This window comes from Triticum aestivum, chromosome 7D, assembly GCF_018294505.1.
Source record: "Triticum aestivum cultivar Chinese Spring chromosome 7D, IWGSC CS RefSeq v2.1, whole genome shotgun sequence".
Lineage (NCBI taxonomy): Eukaryota > Viridiplantae > Streptophyta > Magnoliopsida > Poales > Poaceae > Triticum > Triticum aestivum.
In genome coordinates, this window is record NC_057814.1 from 461,793,807 (window position 1) to 461,811,862 (window position 18,056).

The 18,056-nt window shown below is 45.9% G+C and overlaps 2 protein-coding genes and 1 pseudogene across 3 annotated transcripts; 1 reads left to right on the plus strand and 2 right to left on the minus strand.

The window, feature by feature from the left end:
- The first annotated feature begins 1,181 nt into the window (after positions 1-1,181).
- Positions 1,182-11,175, plus strand: LOC123170215 (uncharacterized). Of its 2 annotated transcripts, XR_006485096.1 has the most exons (3): positions 1,182-1,330; positions 1,420-1,605; positions 10,952-11,175. XR_006485096.1 is itself a non-coding variant. In XM_044588055.1 (2 exons), the coding sequence occupies exons 1-2, from the start codon at positions 1,505-1,507 to the stop codon at positions 11,163-11,165; spliced, it is 315 nt and encodes a 104-aa protein (XP_044443990.1). In that variant the 5' UTR covers positions 1,192-1,504; the 3' UTR covers positions 11,166-11,175. The 2 variants fall into 2 exon arrangements, 1 of the variants encoding a protein (XP_044443990.1); XM_044588055.1 differs by having other exon boundaries at positions 1,192-1,605.
- LOC123170216 (probable LRR receptor-like serine/threonine-protein kinase At3g47570) lies at positions 2,409-5,949 on the minus strand (annotated as a pseudogene).
- Positions 11,176-14,781: 3,606 nt separating the features above from the next.
- On the minus strand, positions 14,782-17,223 carry LOC123165134 (uncharacterized). Its single transcript, XM_044582771.1, has one exon. It carries the CDS (start codon positions 17,084-17,086, stop codon positions 15,059-15,061), a length of 2,028 nt encoding a protein of 675 aa, XP_044438706.1. The 5' UTR covers positions 17,087-17,223; the 3' UTR covers positions 14,782-15,058.
- Between the last annotated feature and the right edge of the window lie 833 nt (positions 17,224-18,056).

The following is an 18,056-nucleotide window of genomic DNA, read 5'->3' on the forward strand; positions in this document are numbered from 1 at the left end:
GAGCATTTGACAGCATGCCTGGCCTGGAAAAGTTTGTCGTCGTCATTAGCCTGGTAAATCCAGGCACCACCATTAGTCTGAGGCCAGGCCACCGATTTCACAAGCCTGGTGCGTGCCTGGATATGAATTAGCGTTAAAATATTCTGATGGGCCAGTGGAATCCACAACTATACGTGTTCTTGGTCTTATAAAATATTCCCTAATGCTTTTTCAGGTGAGGGCATCAACCAAACGACATTCCCTCAGGCCAACCTGCCCAGGCAGATAACACAGGTGCTCTCAGGCCTGTTCCAAGCATTGACTTTTTCCAGGCACCGTGGCCAGGACTCAAACCAAACATGCCCTACAAGCGTAGTACTACCATTTATTTATGCAATAATCTAGCATTTACTTCAAACTACTCCTAAATTTGAAGCCCCAAATTGTTTATCCAACCTAATATTGTAGATATTTACATAACTTGCCCTTGGTTGGCCATTAATGGCAGGCATGTTTGTTTGGAATGGTGCAATATACATAACCGGATTGTGGTTGGCGGCAGTTGTGGTTACCAGTCTTCTGTGGCAACGATGATGGTGCGAGCGATGTCGACGACTCGACAATGGTTGAGGTAGTCGGCTCTTCTCCGGCGTGTTTGCGGGACTGCCTCGATTTGTTTGTTGATGTGAAGTCAAAGTTGCCTCGGCGGAGCCATGTGGTATACGGTGACTGGCTGTAGGTGGACCGTTCGATGATCTTCCGTGGTGCTACCAGTGCCTGGTTTTGTCCTTCGTGGTTCTTCTCGAGTCGGAGCTACGCTGCCTGGGTTTTGGCAAGGATCTTCCTACAACTTCATTTCGCCTCTATAGTGTGGGTTGAGTCGACAATCGCCTACGACGAAGTCGAAGTCGTTTGTTTAGGGTTTAGGGATGACGATGACGTCTCTAGGGAAGGAGTGACGACAGTAACGCCTGTGTGTTGTCTCGGCGAGGCCCACTTTGGAGTGGTGTGCATGAATTTTTCTTACGTGTGCCGCTTAGCGGTTGTGATGGTTTTATCCGTTTTCTATAATTAACTGAGCAATTTGGTTTTCCTTAATTAACTAAGCAACTATTTTTCTTCTTCATGGACGTAGGAATCATGTCATTTCGAAAAGAAAAAAAGAGCTCCGTGCTGTAAAAAAGAACAGAAACAAAAATGGAGTTCGTCCTGCCGATGAGCACGTTCAAATCCAGTCGACGAAGCTTGGCAGGCCAGCCGCACTGTCGACTGTCAGACACTCGCGCAGCAGCTGATGAGCAAAGCCGGGGCAGTTCCTAGGAGGGTGCTGTTCAGATCCAGGGAGGCGGGGGTTTGCTTCTGATTATCCGCTGTTGAGACCCTCTCGCTGTCTTCAATCCCGAGTCCTGACTTTGAACCCAATTTTGAGGATGCTTCTAGATGTGCGATCGTTGGGCGCGGACCGTGAGGAAGACCAGTGGCCGACGAGGCGCTCGCGCCCTCCACCAACGGTGTGCTTGCCGGCATGTCCAACGGCGAGCGGCGCCCCTGGATCGGCATGAACGCCCACCACCTGTTCGACCAAAGGTTTCAGAGCAGCCACCGCCCCTTGGTACATCCATCCAGGTCAGTGAAAATGAGGTTATGTTTTTTGTACAATACAAACTTGGAAAGCCATCAAAGCCACGTTGAGTTCAATCCACCTCGTCAACATTGCCATGCCAAACGGGCCTTAGCCCTTAGGGTGTGATTCAACCTGGTTTTGGAATATTAGGAGGTTAACCAACCGAACCCTACCACCTTAGGGCAATTTAACCTGGTTTTCAAATATTAAAGGCGTTAAGATTATATAACCAGTTTTGTAAATGACGGGCTTCAGTATTTCTGGGATTTGAAATGGACTTTCTACCTTTATCTACTGCCGTGCTACTTTTAACCACCTTAATCTTCATGTTAAGTACAAATGCACCCTTTTAAGCATAGAGCAATATATGCATGCCTGGCAATAGCAGGCAAATTGAAAGACATAGAAACAGAAAAAAAATTAGTACTCCCTCCAATCCAACCTTAGTTCAAAACTGCGACACTTATTTTGGATCGGAGAGAGTACTAGTTTGTTAGGTGTTAGAAAAAACAGAGTAAGACAGGGAAGTTTCAGTGCTGAACATTATTCCATATAGCTAGATTGGTTGAAATTTGCATACACAATAGACTTTTTTTTTGGACGAATGCAGCTGGGCTGCTTCATTATATTAAGGTGCGTAAGATTTACAGTGGTGTCGCAAGGTGCGACAATGTAAAAAAAAAAATCACAGGATACAGGGGAGGAGCAGGCTAGGAAAAGCTTCACAATAGACTTTTCCTTTTGGACAATTTAGTCAAGAAATGTAAACTACTCTTCTTCAAGGAATCATGCATTTTCCTTTTCCTCAGCCCTCCAATGCTGAAAATGATTCTTTGATTGCGATAACTTCATTGTATATGTCCTGCATAGTTGGCCGATCTTTAGGTGTGTCTGCAGAGCACAGCAACCCAAGCTCCATGAGCTTTATGATGCAGCTCATTGCAACCATTCGTTCCCGGTCTGAATTACTGCCTGCATCTTCACCTTCACCTCGATAACCTGGAACTATTCTAGGGTCTAGAATCTCCTCAATCTTTTGAGGAAATGATTTTTCAACAAATTTGTAAAGGGTCAGGCCATCTTTAAACATCTCATCGGTTGGACGCTTTCCTGTAAGCATTTCTAAGATGATGACTCCAGAGCTAAATACGTCGCCCTCAGTGGAGATTTTGCTCCCAAATCCATATTCTGCAGTATGCATAAGTCATTCAAACAATCAATTAACACAACTTGCATTCTTTTTAATTAAAAACAAAGCATCTTCTATTTAGAAAATATTACCTGGGGCAATGTATCCAACTGATCCTCTTGGCCCCACTAAGCTTGTAGAAGTATGAATGTCCGAAGAATTGTAACTATGCAGGAACTTAGCCAACCCAAAATCTCCAACACGTGCGCCCATGAAATCATCCAAAAGGACATTGCTAGGCTTCAGATCGCAGTGTGCAATAGGAGGCACACATTGGTTATGGAGGTAATCCAAAGCAGCAGCTATGTCCACTGCTATTACTATTCTTGTACCGAAACTCAATGGCCTTCTCTGACCATCCTCATGGACTGTTGGATGGAGCCAACTTCCCAGGTCGCCGTTAACACTATATTCAAGAACAATAGCTTTGAAATCATGTCCTGTTGGATCAATGGTTGAGCATGCAGTAATCACCCTTATAAGATTCCTGTGACGAGTATTTCTCAATGCTTCACACTCAGCAATGAAGCTTTTTGGTGCTCCGAGTTGATTGAGTTTGAAAACTTTGATGGCAACTTCATGTTCTTCAGATTCAATTCTACCTCTGTACACAGACCCATATTTTCCTGAACCGATCAAGTTATCTGATGAGAAACCATTTGTTGCCCTCATTAAATTAGCATATGTGAACTTCTTCAACTCTTTGCAGGATGGATGAGCTGCTTGTTTGAAGTTCTTTTTCTTCTTCAAAATAATGGTTGCAAAGCATGATAACAGGACCAAAGAAAGAACTGTAAATCCTACTATCTTGAGAATGCTGGAGCTATTCCTTTGTTTGGATGCCTCTGCATTGCAAAATGGCACCCGTAGCAATGGCGTGCTGGTACATAACTTCATGTTCCCTTGAATAAAAACCTTTCTTCCATTCTGAAATATTCCATCTGCTGGTACAGAACCCTCGAGATTGTTGAAGGACAAATTGAGAAGCTTCATAGACTTAAAGAACTTAAAGATGTCAGGGATTTCACCTGATAAGTTGTTTTGAGATAGATCCATCTCAATGATGCCTCCCAAACTTATGGAGGAGTGAGGGATTTTCCCATGAAAGAGGTTACCCTCCATGTGGAGGGACTCCAGATGGACGCACTGACCTAGAGTGGGGGGTATTTGTCCAGAAAGTTGATTATGGGAAATATTCAGTGGCCCAAGATTTTTCAGGCTGCCAATCTCCGGAGGTATCTGTCCAGAGAGTTGGTTGTGGGACAAGTCCAAACCCTGGGAAAGGGAGGGAAGAGAAAACAACTCCTTTGGTATTCTCCCATCAAAGCTGTTACAAGAGAGGTTTAGTTTTTCTAACTTCTTGCAGCCTGCTAAAGCTCCTGGGATAGGGCCACTAAAATTATTTTCCTGTAAATAGAGCTCACTCAGTTGACTCAGTTTACCGACAGAAAGTGGAATTGATCCAGAAAGTTTGTTCTGAGACAAGCTTAAGACAAACAAGTTGGAAAGATTTCCAACTGATTCAGGAAGATTTCCAGTAAGCAAATTGCGTTCCATGTAAAGACGTCTGAGGCTTGTCAAGTACTGTATCTCCAAAGGTATAGTGCCAGATATTCTATTTGATCTTAATAACAATAACTCTAAACTCTTTGAAAGGCCTGCAATGGAATTGGGCAAGACACCCTCAAGGTTGTTTGCATCCAAGCGCAACTTCTCCAGTTGTGTGCAATTGGTCAATGAGGATAAGAAAGACCAATCTCCTGCTTGAAGTTGGTTCCAGCCTAGATTCATATCTACTAGACTAGGAAGAGTCCCAAAAGAAGGAACAATACCATGGAATGAATTGTCGCGGAGGTTGATCACCTGAAGATTGGTTGTGTTGGCTACTGAAATGGGGATTTGTCCTGTGAAGTTGTTTCCTTGCATAATCAAAGTTTGGATGTTTGGAAGGGTATATCCGATGTTATATGGAATTTCCCCTACAAGTATGTTCATACCCATGCCAAGGTATGTAAGTGATGATATGTTGTAAAGAGTGTTAGGGACTGTCCCAGACAAAGAATTATAAGTGAGATCTAGTACTCTCAGGTACAGAATATTGCCTATACTCATTGGTATTCTACCTTGGAAATTATTATCTCCAAGCAAGAGGTAGCGAAGCGAAGAAAAATTCCCTAAAGAAGAAGGTATGGTCCCAGAAAGATTGTTTGATTGCAATTTAAGATATTGCAAGGGTGGGCCAATGTTCGACAAAGCTGGTATGGACCCGACAAAGTTGTTCATTCCTAGTGATAATTTTTGAAGCGACATGCTGTTAAGTGTTAAGCAATGCAGAAGGTATCTCTCCGCTCATGCGATTGTTTGTTAAGTCCAGAAGTTGAAGGGATGAACTATTAGCGAGGAGAGGCGGGATATGTCCAGTGAGGCTATTGTTCACAAGAACAACAGAGCGAAGAGAAGAGCTGCTTCCAAGTGTAGTCGGGATGTTGCCCGTCAGGCTATTTGTAGCAAGATGTAAAACCGAGAGGTTGCGGAGCGACCCCAATCCTTGTGGGATACCTCCACTGAGCTTGTTGCGACCCAAGTTGAGCTGCTGCATATCTGAACATCGGCTCAGGCTTGGGGGGATCACTCCATCAAGGGAGTTGCTTCCAAGATCAACAATTTGAAGGTGAAAGCATGAAGACAGAGTGCTTGGGATCATTCCACTAAGATATTTTGAGCTGAGGTTAAGGTACCGCAACCGATTTAGTTGGCCAATTTCAGGTGGAATTTGTCCACTGAGTCGATTGTTGGGGATGTGCATTCTTGTGAGGAAAGTGAGGTTGCCAATGCAAGCAGGTATTTGGCCATCGAGATTAAACGACTCGAGGTCCAGCGCAACGACACGAGACGCGTGTCTCTTGCTGCAAGTAACACCAGACCAACCGCAGAAGTGCAGTGAGTCGTTCTTCCACGAAGCTAGGGGTCCAGCAGTACTGCTGAGATGGAGTTTAAGGCAGCGGAGAGCATGGAAGTCGGTGCTAGAATCCTTTGGGAGTGCCGTAGTAGCACCTAATGATGCATGGACAAGGGAGCAGAGCACAAGCATCGGGGGAAGCGAGGAACTGAGAGTGCCCAGAGCCAGAGGAGACATATATTTTGTAGTACCACCCATGGTCTGACCGTTCGACGGTCTCATGGAGGAACGGACCTACGACTGACCCGGCTCTCTGAACAACAAGGCAAGGATAACTCACTGGGGAGCTGTAGCGCGCGCTGGTCGTACTTTCGCGGCACCAGCAGGTACGACGGCCACTCCACGGATGATGAGCTCCGCGCGCCACAAGAAGCAGCAAGATGGTGGTAATGCAGGGGGAGGCTTGGATGGTGAGGTGGATTGAGACGTTTGAATCTGTGATCGATGTGATTCATCCGGCGCATACTTATAGGGCGCCCGCTACTTGCATCCATGCTTGATCGGAGTACATGTGAATAGTAAGTTGATCAGTAGTGTTTCATGCAAGTAGTCCGTCATGTGTAGAGTAGTGATCCACTTGCGTCCATTTGATCTAACGTGAACAGCGTATCAGTGGTCTATGTACGACCGGTGACTCCGTGAGCCGGAATTGGAGATCATCAAGGCTTACCTTGGATGCAGTTTGAAACTGGCTACGCGGGATGCCAGCCACTTGACGTTTAACCAGATTCCATATTCAGTAGCACCGGATGCGGAATCGTAGAGAAAATGTGAAATAACGAATCTGGTTCTCACCTACAGAGGAAGCTGCAAGCTCGCTCTCTCTTAGTCTCGAATAATCTGGCTCACGAAAGCAGTGAAGTCCGGCCTACAGGCAGAGGAAACGGCAAGCAGTCTCAGTAATCCGATTCACGACGGCAGGTCGGCAGCGCAGCCAGCCTATTGCAATTAAATAAATACGAGTTCAGATTATAAACAGAAATAAGAGTGCTTTGATCGAGGTGGAAAGCAATAGGGATGAATGGTCCGGAATCCTTAGTTTCGCTAGTGACATCTCTCCATAATACTAAATAACATGACACGGTGACCAAATTACAATTATGTATCGATTAATTGCAGTTTACTCCCTCCTTCCATAAATAAGCGTACGTTTGGCATTCAAAATTTGTTCATAAATTGCAGTTTTCTCAATGCATTTTAAAGTAAAAGAAAATGCTTCTCTCTCATCACCGGTAACTAAGACCAATAATATTTAACACATGGTCTTCTCAGTTTCTACATGCACATAGCTCATTGAGGGTGGGGTAATTAAAGATGAAAGAGAAGGTGGTTTGCACCTTCTCAATGCATTTTTTACTCCACTCCATAATCTGTCCTAAAATTTCTATATGTATCCTTATTTGTGAGTTATTTACCCAAAACACCACACTTGGGGCTAAGGTAACAACTTAGTATCACATTGAAGGCAGGCACAAAAAACTATCGGAAATGCACCTAATTCGTAACATGGAGCACTGACGCTCGAATTTGGTCACGAAAATGACAGGTGGGGCCCGCCTGTCGGGGCTGATGTGCCAAAGACAAAGCAGGAAAAAAAACTTTGACCAACTGAAGTGACAAATGAGACGCGGACCCTGCCTGTCTGTGACTACATGATCTTCATCCCATTTCTTTTTCTATGCGACATTACAGCAGCTTGTGGGCGGCCGGACTCCGACAACTATGCCCACGCCGGCGAGCACCATGGTGGTGGTGGCGGGGGGGCTTTTAGCCCGATGCTGCTCCTGTCGGTGTGGACGCCGCTCTTTGTGCCCGTGCGCCCTGAGAGCTCCATGGCCACCATGGCCATGGCAGCCGAGCAGCTGCTCGAGCTAGCCTCGGGTCGCCTTGTCTACGTGCGACCCACACCACGAACATGCACGCACCTACATGCGCCCAGCAACACTCCTGCAAGATCCGGCAGCAGCTCGTCCCGCGCTGACCTTGGTCGTCAGCCATGGCTGACCTCGGTCGCACAGACGCACCTCACGTGTGGCCCTACCCGCGCGCGCTCGCGTGGCCCCGTCTCGCCACCGGCCACCATTGTTTTCCACGCCGACGAGCGTACTGTGCTTCCCGTGCGCCTCCCCGTGGCCACGCGTGAGGTCTAGTGGCCGCACTCTGAGCTCCGGCGAGATCCCGCACTGGCTGTGTCCGCGTCCACCTCCGACAAGCGACCACTTCCAGGATGCGGCCCTCATACACAACCTGGTCTCTCGGCAGGTCAGGCGTTGCCGTTGTGCACGTCCTCTCTGGTGGCTGAGCCGGTGATGTCCACGTTCGGCTGACAACCTGTTCGGCTAAATGCCCAGAGAGAAAAGGAGGAAGAAATAAAAAGAAAAGGTGAAAAATTAATAAACACTTGAGTCATTGACAAGTGGGACCCTCATCCAACTCAGCATATTGTCCACACAAGCATGCCACCTCGTCCTGACAGGCGGGCCACACCTGTCGGTTTCACTGTTTTCGCGACCAAATTCGAGCGTTTGCGCTCCGCGTTACGCATTAGGCGCATTGCCGATGATTTTTTGTACCCTGCCTTCAATGTGGTACTAAGTTGTTACCCTAGCCCCCAAGTGTGGTGGTTTTGGGTAAATAACTCCTTATTCGTGGATGAAGGGAGTATATGACTATGATCATACATGACATAACTGCATATATGCATCATGTTTGTCAGACGGGACATCCCTAGGTAGGGTATCCCGGGTTAGTGATTAGGTCGGAGGGGAAACAAGGAGACAAGTGTACCTAGGTTCGGGTCCTCTCGGTGTAGGTAAAACCATATTCCTGCTATGTGTATATTGTGATTGGGTGTAGAAAGTACAACTAATACCGAAGGATTGTAAGATCTAAGTTGTGTACCATCGACTAGCGCAGCCTCCGCTTATGTAAGAACCCCCCCCCCCCCTAGATTTACAAGGAGTCCTAGTCGGCTACATCGATGGAGAGGAGTCCTCCACGGATCTGGCTTCCTTGCCTTGAACAACAAGGCTTCTCGAATCTTCCTTCTACAGGGCCCATGGGCCGGCATGATGGCCCAGGGCGGAAACTGACCTAGGGTCATCAAGCCATCCTACTTGGGCCGGCAATCAGCAAGGTGAGGCACCCTGGGCCATAGCACCAACAACGTCCGTACATCTATAGACCATTAATCAAACAACATCTATAGCTAATACTCCACACCAAGACGATTATCGAGCATGCATCTCAAAGTTTTAAGTAAAACAAAGTATTTGCATTAAGCATGGTGACATTATATAGATAATATATTGTCCTCACCGTGCGTTTAAGGGGCAACTACGCAACTATGTTTCTTATCATTAGTGGGAATAACACAATACAAGTCTTTTTCTCTTTCTGCCACTTGAGCAGATTACTTGCAAGATTGAACCCAACTAGCATACTTAACTCCCTCTTGGAGATCATTCATCTAAATACTGTCGATGCAAAACTAATAGATCAGAGAGCATATATGCATATAAATTATGCATCAAAGAACTCATATGAATCCATGAATAAATAAATATATATATATATATATATATATATATATATATATATATATATTTGATCATAAAGTGATAATTCATCACACCACAACAAATACACATAAAGATTACATCAGATGGGTCACAATCATGTAGGGCAGCTCATGTGATCATTGTATTGAAGAACAACTAGGGGCGTCGAGAAGGTGGTCGAGAAGGCGCATGTGGGGCCCATGTGACCTTTGCTCATGCCCCATAGCCCCGTGCCAGAAGCTAGGAAAGGCGGTCGAGGGGATTCTTAGGAAATTAGACAGTTCCCTTTAACATTAATCAAGATCAGCATCATCACAAGATTACTAACATGGCAAACCGCATATGACCAACTAGTAACATCTGGCATATGCACATATGGACCAATGGTGTCAGCAGATATAGGTTTAGAACATAAGAGTTCACAGGGAACTCTAGTGTTACAACGTCTTCAAACATGGTGGTGAAGACGAGGTGGTCATCCGTCATAGAGGAAGTAGTGTGTATGGATCAAGGACCCACCAAAATGTACATGACTCAAGCATGGTGAAAACGAGAAAAGAAGCTAGCTTTTTCGGTTAAACTTGAGTTATAGGGATCCCACACTATTAAGAGAAGATCAAAGGCGTTCGTGAAAGATTTGCTCAAGTCGACATTTTCACTACATATTCACTTCTCATATGCATCCCAAAAATCTTAGCCGTCTGTGGGAGTGGGTGATCTAATTGCTTGGCACTATGAGAAAAGTGAGATGTTTTTTTGTTAAAAGTGCGTATAGACTTGCATTAAATCTCAAGGATTGTAAAGGTGAGACAGGAATATCCAGTAGTGTTGTTAATGAGGAAAGAAGAATATGGGATGTAATTTGGAAGGCCAAAGTTCCGCAAAAAATTAGAATTTTTGCCTGGAGAGCCGCGACCAACAGTTTGGCGGTTCAGGTAAATAGAGTAATTCATCGCCAAACGGCGTCAGGTTTATGCACTATATGTGGTGTTCAGGATGAAAATATTTTCCATGCCCTTGTGACCTGTCCTAAGGCACGTGCTTTGCGTTTCGCCATGGGGAAAGTGTGGAATATTCCGTAGGAGGAGGTGTTCAGATTTACGGGTCGGATTGGTTCCTCATTCTGCTAGACCAGCTGGGACCTCTTGTACGCGAGCAAGTGTTATTTATGTTTTAGAGAGCTTGGCATCTGAGGAACGATTTGATATTTGGAAGAGCGAAAGATTCTGTGACCGCCTCTGTTATCTTCGTAAATCCTTTACGACTGCCAATGCGTGTGGTCAACCGGATTTAAGCGACAAAGGTAAAGGGGTGATAGGAAACGGGAAGTTCTTTACTCCGCCAACAATTGCTCATGCTCTTTGGAAGCCTCCAGATCTGGAGTATATTAAGGTAAATGTTGATGCTAGTTTTGTGGAGAGCATGAGATCTGCTAGTGTTGGGGTTATCGCTAGGAATAATTAGGGAGAAGTCCTGATTTCTTCTTGGGATTTTATCCGTTCGTGCTCCGGAGCGGATGAAGCGGAGCTTCGTGCGTGCCTCGCTGGGCTTTACATTGATATTACTCTACACAAACCAATTATTTTAGAAATTGATTGTCCCTTTGTTGCATCTTTTCTGTCAAAACAAACCATTGACAGGTCTCCTCTTGTGGATCTAAAAAAGGAAGCGATCAGTGTCTCAAAGTTTATTGAGAATCTCAAGATTGTGAAGATTGATAGGCAGGCTAACAAGGTGGTGCATGAGATTGCTAAATTTAGTTTTGATAGCAGGTCCGATGATGTGCTTTGTAATAGTGTTTCACCCTGCGTGGGTAACTATGTTATGAACGATTGTAAGAATCTTGTTAATTAGTTAATATATGGATGGGGTTTTTCAAAAAAAAAGTAAAATCTTAGCCAGTAAATTTTTGAAGCATGGTTTAGTACAATTTTAAAGCATAACTTTTTTCAAAAAAAAGTCCATCCAAACATGTCAATATGAAATCTAATTTTTGAATATCTCAACACGAGTAATGCAAAGGTGAAACTGCACGTGATTTGGACACGTTATTCGAGAGATAAATCATTTTTAAAAATCAAATATATGAAAAAAGCAAAAAATAAACTCACCCGTCTCTTCCGCACATGGGAAAAAAATCCCACCAAAACTTTCTACTCCCTCCGTTCCATAATATAAGAATGTTTCTGACAGCACCGCTCTTATATTATGAGACGGAGGGAGTAATTACGAAAAGTGATCGTGTCACCGCCAAAGGAGTGGAGTAACCTTTGCGATGGGCAAGTGATTTTGCTTTGTAGCGTGCATGCCCTGACATGTTTGGTGCGATGGGATCTATGGGCATGCATTCCCACTAGTTATGACTTGACCGTCTGCTTATTCGACATCTAACGTGGCTAATACTGAGCATGTGCGTTGTGTTAAGATAGGTGAGATTAACCACTGCACTCCACATGCAATGCAGCAATCTGTCGGTAGCGCGCGGCAACCGGTCTACTTCGTCCGATGAAAAGTATACATCTAGGAATTTTAAGACAAATTATAAAGTGGTGTAAAAAATGCATTGAGAAGATGCAAGCCACCATCTCTCACCTCTTTAATTACCCAACCCTCAATGAGCTAAATGCATGTAAAAATTAAGAAGACTATATATAGAATGCTATTGGTCTTGATTACCGTGTGATGAGAGAAAGCACTTTAAAATGCATTGGGAAAATAGAAGTACACTTTTTTGTAGATAAATTTTAAACCCAAACGTACACTCTTCACCGGACGGAGGGAGTACTTCGGTGGAAGTGCCCTCTTTGCACCAGCATGAGAATCTCTTCGATCCGTCTTCCTGATTTCGAGTTCCAGTTCCACACATTCCAGTCAAAGTCCGGCTGGAGCTTGCTCGGTACCCGGCGATGGCCTCTATATATACAGGTGCTGGGGCATTGCGGTTTCCAGTACAGCAGCCGTTCTTCCATTTCGCTGACAAAAAACTAGCGCAGCGCCACCGCGAATCATAAACAATGGCACCCAATTTGTCTTGCCGTTTCCTGGCTCGGTTGCTTCTCACCGTCCTCATCACACTCTTTCTTCTCAGGGTCGACCTTGCCAGCGTCGCTCGTCATCACACTCTTCCTTGCAAGAGTAAGTACGTACAGGAACGATACGATTCCTACACTCTTATCTAAGTATCGGCAGCTTTTCCTTCCGTCTATAGTAACAGTATATGGTTATATCACATTCAGTTACCGCTGTATCACGCCTTCTCTCACATCATTTTTAGGCCTCCTTTGATTTGAAAGAGTTCTCTAGGATAGGATTTTTATAGAAAAAAATCCTTTAAGAGTCCTTCGGTATGTTTGTAGGAATATAATTCTGTTCATCTGGAGGAAATCTTTTTATCCTCCACATTTTATAGAAACATAAATATTAGCCTGGACTCGATAGAAAGTATCATATGATGTGAACCAGAGGATATCTCTCTTACTATCTCCGCACAGAATTTGAGATACATGACATCTCATTTCCTACAAGTTTCTTATTCCTATGATATTCGGCCTGATATACGTTTTGAACATTGTCACAGTGCATAACCCGAACGTCTGCCCGCCAATAGGTCACCGAGGATAGCCGCGGTCGGCAGAGCACATGAGATCCCGAAAGGAAAGCATCTGCGACGGCCCTTGGATGAGCTGGATGGTTTTTTAGGCTACGTACCCATAGCTGGTTTTCTGCCTACAAGTGGGATTTTTCCGTTAATTTATCGTTCTAGTAAGTTCCTCTGAATAAATTATGGGACCGGTAGCTGTGGTTATTCAGTAGGTGGTAAACACAGGCATGCCCCACTTTTGTATTGAGAAAAGACATGTGTATCATTTGTTTGCCCAATAATCCTGCATTCACTCCTAAATTTCACATCTCAAATTGTATCAGTTGTATCAGAGATCATTAGATAAAACACATCCTTTTTCTTCACGTGTAGACAAAACATACCCTTGATTGGGCCTTAAATGGCAGCCATGTTCATTTGGAACGCGTGAGTGCAAAACACGGAAATTGAAAATGGCCTTTGCACCAACTAAACATAAATACATATCACAAAAGTTACCGGATGCAATCAAAAGAACGAGAAACGTGGCCTATAAATGATGTTCTGGCTAGAACCTTTTCTTTTTGCAGAAACTGGCTAGAATAGACCTAACAACAGCTAATCCCGCCTTCCACTCAGACACTCGGTTATTGGTCCGGTTACACCATCGTAATTATCGTCTGAGCAAGCGCCTCAACTAAAGATGGACATGAATGCAAAAGGGTAATCCAAGTCAAGCACCAGAGATGCAGGAAGGTAATTCATCATGTTCAAATAAACAAACTTAAAGATGAGAGTTGCTACCACCAATTGCAAAGTGACGTGATTTTGTAAGAAAAAAACTGCAAGGGTGCAAAAAAGCAAAAGAATTCCAGACAACTACCAGTAGGTACATTTGATTCGTGGGCCCAGTGGAGTTGTACTTCACACAATATGGGTGTCCAGGGCAACTCGGCATACCCCTGATGGTTGAAATTCGTATACAGCAAATTTAGGTGGAAGACATGTTGGAGGCTTGGAGCAGCTTTAGCAGATTGCAATACTCAAACGACTTAATCTGATATCCCTAGAGAAAGCTGCTCCCTCCAAAAACTTGTTGCATGATCTATGACTCAGCTATCTTATCTTTGAAGGGCCTTACAGCTTGCTCAGGGTAAGTGACTCATCAAGTTTGAAGCATTCATTATATACCACTATTAGCAGACATCAGTTGTTCTATATGGTAGCATGGACGCGGAAGCCAATTTCGTAACCAGATCCATCTCCATAAGATGGCATCAACACCCCGTTTTGACCATCATGTAAAATCTCCTTTCCCCTTTTTACCAGTAAAAACTAACGTGATAGCTTTTTGGTTAACCTGTCATATTCTACGCTACCTCATTCCTACAGTTTAGATTTCTCACCGACTCTCAGTCTATTTTGTGCTGATGATGGGCTTAACTTGCATTCATTACAATGCTCGCGGACTAGGATACTAATCAAGCAGCAGGACATCACGTAGGAAAACAGGGAGAGCAAGAAGTGGGACACAACTTAAGCTTCTCAAGGACATTATTCAGGCTTTCGGCTTAACATAAAGACAAGAAGGGTTTCCTCCCTATGTAACACAAATCCTACCATACAAAGGGTTGAAGGCACTACTTAGTAGTAAAGATAGTTGCCTAGACATAAATCTGAATATCTGATGACTCATATGACAGCTCAAATATGTTGATTTATTTTTTTATCGCATAAACCAGAATGTGAAAAGAACTTGACATCTTGTAACTTGTAACACATATTAAAACTGTTCTTTTTTTACACCTAAACTGTCGAGTTTAACATCTTTAAACTAGACATGAGCATAGAATGCACGCAGCGAACATGATAGGGAAATGCTAGTCAACAAAATAAAACACATAATGTCTGCAAAATCTAGATCAACATTATGTATGAAGGGCAATTCAGGCACATTAAACTTACAAGACAAGTGGAAGTGTTGACTTCCTCAAATAATCTAGAATACCTCTTATAAGTTTATCTTGGAACAAGATGCACCCATTCCCAGTGTCTAGTCACTGCTCCATGTAATATGCAAGGATGCAATTTCCCGGCAGCTGTCAACTATGATCGCATCAGGGTGAAGCTCTCAAGTAGTATCCACCAACAAAACTGCTGTCAGAACTCAGAACTGCTTCCTTTTGCTCCTAAACAAACTGTCCCTCTTAGAATACACCAAAAAGAAACCAAAAACAAAGACCCCAGACAAGGAAACTGATAGCCATGGGAATGGTGGGTCTTTGAAGCAAACCAGTGAGGCCTCCAGCTCCTGAGAAGCCTGATATACCAACATGTAAATGGCATACATATCATGATCTGAAGATCTCAAAAGGTACATTGCCTTGTTGTAATCCAGGCGGGACATGGCTGACACCACCTTCTCCAACTTATAAGTGAGCAGATTCCACCTTTGAATGAACTCAACATGCCTTTTCTTTCTAAGGAGTATATTCTCCCCACCATGGGCAGCCAGTGACTCCAGAACCTCAACTGTACTAGTGATTGTGTAGTTGAGGGTGGTAAGAAGAACATTCCTACGGGCTGCATCTTTCTGCACAAAAGACAGTGATTTGGTCTCTGAGAACGGCCCAAATGGTGTGTGTCCCGTGCTCCAAGTGTAATCAACAACCGTGGCATTGTGCTCAGGGCTCCATGACTGGTGTGTTGGTGAGACACCAAACATGGTCTGCAGAACTGAGCCGATGATCGGACGATCGAGATTTCTAGTCATTGTAATCACATGCCGGCCATTACAGCTGTAGTCACTGACCGTTTGCGAGCTCCTTGTCCTCACAGCAACCACCATATCACGGAAAGCCACCGCTTGGTGGTACCTATCTAACAACAGAAGCTTGTCGAAATCCAAATCAAAAACATAAACTGGCACAACCTTGTCATGCTCATCGTCATCATGAATCCCAGCCACATGATGCATCTCATCCGATGAGTCTGACAGCACCTGCCTCATCCGCTTGGAGTCCAAGTACTCGCTGACTATCATCGTGTAATTCTCAAACAAGAACCTGGATGTGAATGAGTGTGTTGAGCGGGCAATTGCAAATGAGCAAATTGAGCACTCAGAGTACTTGACACTGTGCAAATCAAACTTCAAGCTCTGCCCATCGAAGGGCAGATCTCCATCCCGAATCGACTGTTCAATTGCACTCCAATCGAGTCCAACAGGATCTTTCTCTTCACCATGGATGTGAACAAAACGAATAAGCAAAGAGCTCTCATAATGCACTGGGATTCTGAGCGAAGGCACTAGCAACGACTTGTAAGCACTGAGAACCAGTGAGGCCAGATCCGCGAGGAGCGCTTTGTCCGACTTGGGGCGGCCGTGGAGAGCAGCAAGAGGATGAAACTCACCACGAGGGAGGACGCCTTCGCCGGAGAGCGCCGGCCCGTAGTCCACCGGGCCAGCGCCGAGGTCGATCCAGATGTAGCGCTCCTTGCCGGTCCAGAGAGGGGCGAGGCAGCGGGAGAAGGCAGGCGAATGGCCATCGGCAGAGGAGGAGGCCGCGGTGTAGGCATACGAACGCGGCTGCGGGCCGAGGTCGAGCAAGTAGATGTAGACGGCCGGGGAGGAAGCCGAGCCGGCGTGCGCTCGGTAGTCCTCGGCGACGATATCGTCGACGATTTTGTAAGGCACGGAGGAGAGAGCGTTGGAGTGGAAGGGCGCGGGGGCTGCATTGAGGTGGGCTTGGACGGCGGTCGCGGCGCGGGCCACGAGGTCGGAGGACGCGGCGGGGGCGGCGACATCGAGGTGGATGCTGTGGGAGACCGCGAGGCGGTGCGGGGGGCGGCTGGAGAGGAAGTGGGAGGAGGACACGGCGGACGAGACAAAGGAAGGGAGGAGGAGGGCGGAGGTGGGCGGGAAGGAGGAGCCGGCGAGGCGGACGTTGACGGGGACGGCGGCGGAGAGGGAGAGGAGGCGAGACGGGAGGATCGGGGACGGGGCGGAGAGCGAGCGGCGCAGGCCGGCGGGGAGAGAGCCGAAGGTGTCGTTGGCGGCGGAGGGGTCGCGCGCGGCGGCCGACGCGAGGAAGGCGTCGAGGCCGGCGAACGCGGCCGCGCTGGCGGCGGGGGCAATCGATAGGAGGATGAAGGGAAGCAGGAGGAAGGCTAGGGTTTGGGGTGGGGATTTGGCCATGGTGGCGGCCGGCGAGCGAAGACGAGACAGAGGTGCTGGGTTCAGTCGAGGACTCAGATCGATCTGAGATGGGGAAGGAGACTGAGACGATGCACGCTAGCGAGGATCCTCTGTCGCAAGGATGCATGTAGTCCCGGGTATGTCTCGACTGCTGATTGACTATATTTCGTTGTGTGTGTACAACACATGTCCACGTTCCTCACCCTACCGAACTCGCCGACGGCGTGCTATTCCCATGAACAGAGAGCTTGATGTCGCCTCCGAGTATTTGGAACACCCTAGGCACCGAGCTGCCGAGGTAACATTGTTGGCGTAGTGACCGAGAAGTCGCCAGTCGAAGCCAGAAGGAGATGGTGATGAACGAAAGACCATATTCTCATCCCGAAGAAGAAGAAGAAGAAGGTGAAGCGGCTGGACAACCATCCCAACTCCGGCATGACAGAACCGGGAGACTTTAACTCGCTAGATTCCCAACGAATCGAAGCTGGCCATGCATCGTTGAGTGGGGAAGAAGCCCAAAGACCAAAACATGAACCATAGTTGTCCACTTTATCGGACGATGTCGTCCAGAACATCCTAGACTAAACGTAGACGGAAATACGCACAATACTTGGCCTTGGCTGAAGCTCCACATGCCCTCTGCCAATGCCAATCACTACCACGGGATGAGGATGGTGGAAGATCTTATTTCCGCCAGTCAAACGCTTAAACTGAGCCCTGGCCAAAGCCAGGGCAAGACAACACAACAAACCCAAAAACCGGGTCCTCCTCCCCCTCCCACCACCTTTTCGAACAACATATACTAGGAAACATGCAAAAGTGCATCGATCCTAGATGATGAGTAAACAAGAAGTTAATGATACTGAAACTTCTACAGAACAAGAAGCAATAAGTATGGAGGCTTATCAACAACGACCATGTGAATATGTGATCCAAACGAGTCTGATAAGGTAGAGGTCCTACGAAAATC

What these genes read in the sequence shown, in the direction of transcription:
- LOC123170215 (XM_044588055.1), top strand. Translation starts at nt 1,505, where the DNA reads ATGTCCAACGGCGAGCGGCGCCCCTGGATCGGCATGAACGCCCACCAC. An exon ending in CCCTTGGTACATCCATCCAG is followed by an intron (nt 1,606 to 10,951) that starts GTCAGTGAAAAT and finishes AACCATTGACAG; the next exon opens with GTCTCCTCTTGTGGATCTAA.
- LOC123165134 (XM_044582771.1), bottom strand. Translation starts at nt 17,086, where the DNA reads ATGGCCAAATCCCCACCCCAAACCCTAGCCTTCCTCCTGCTTCCCTTC.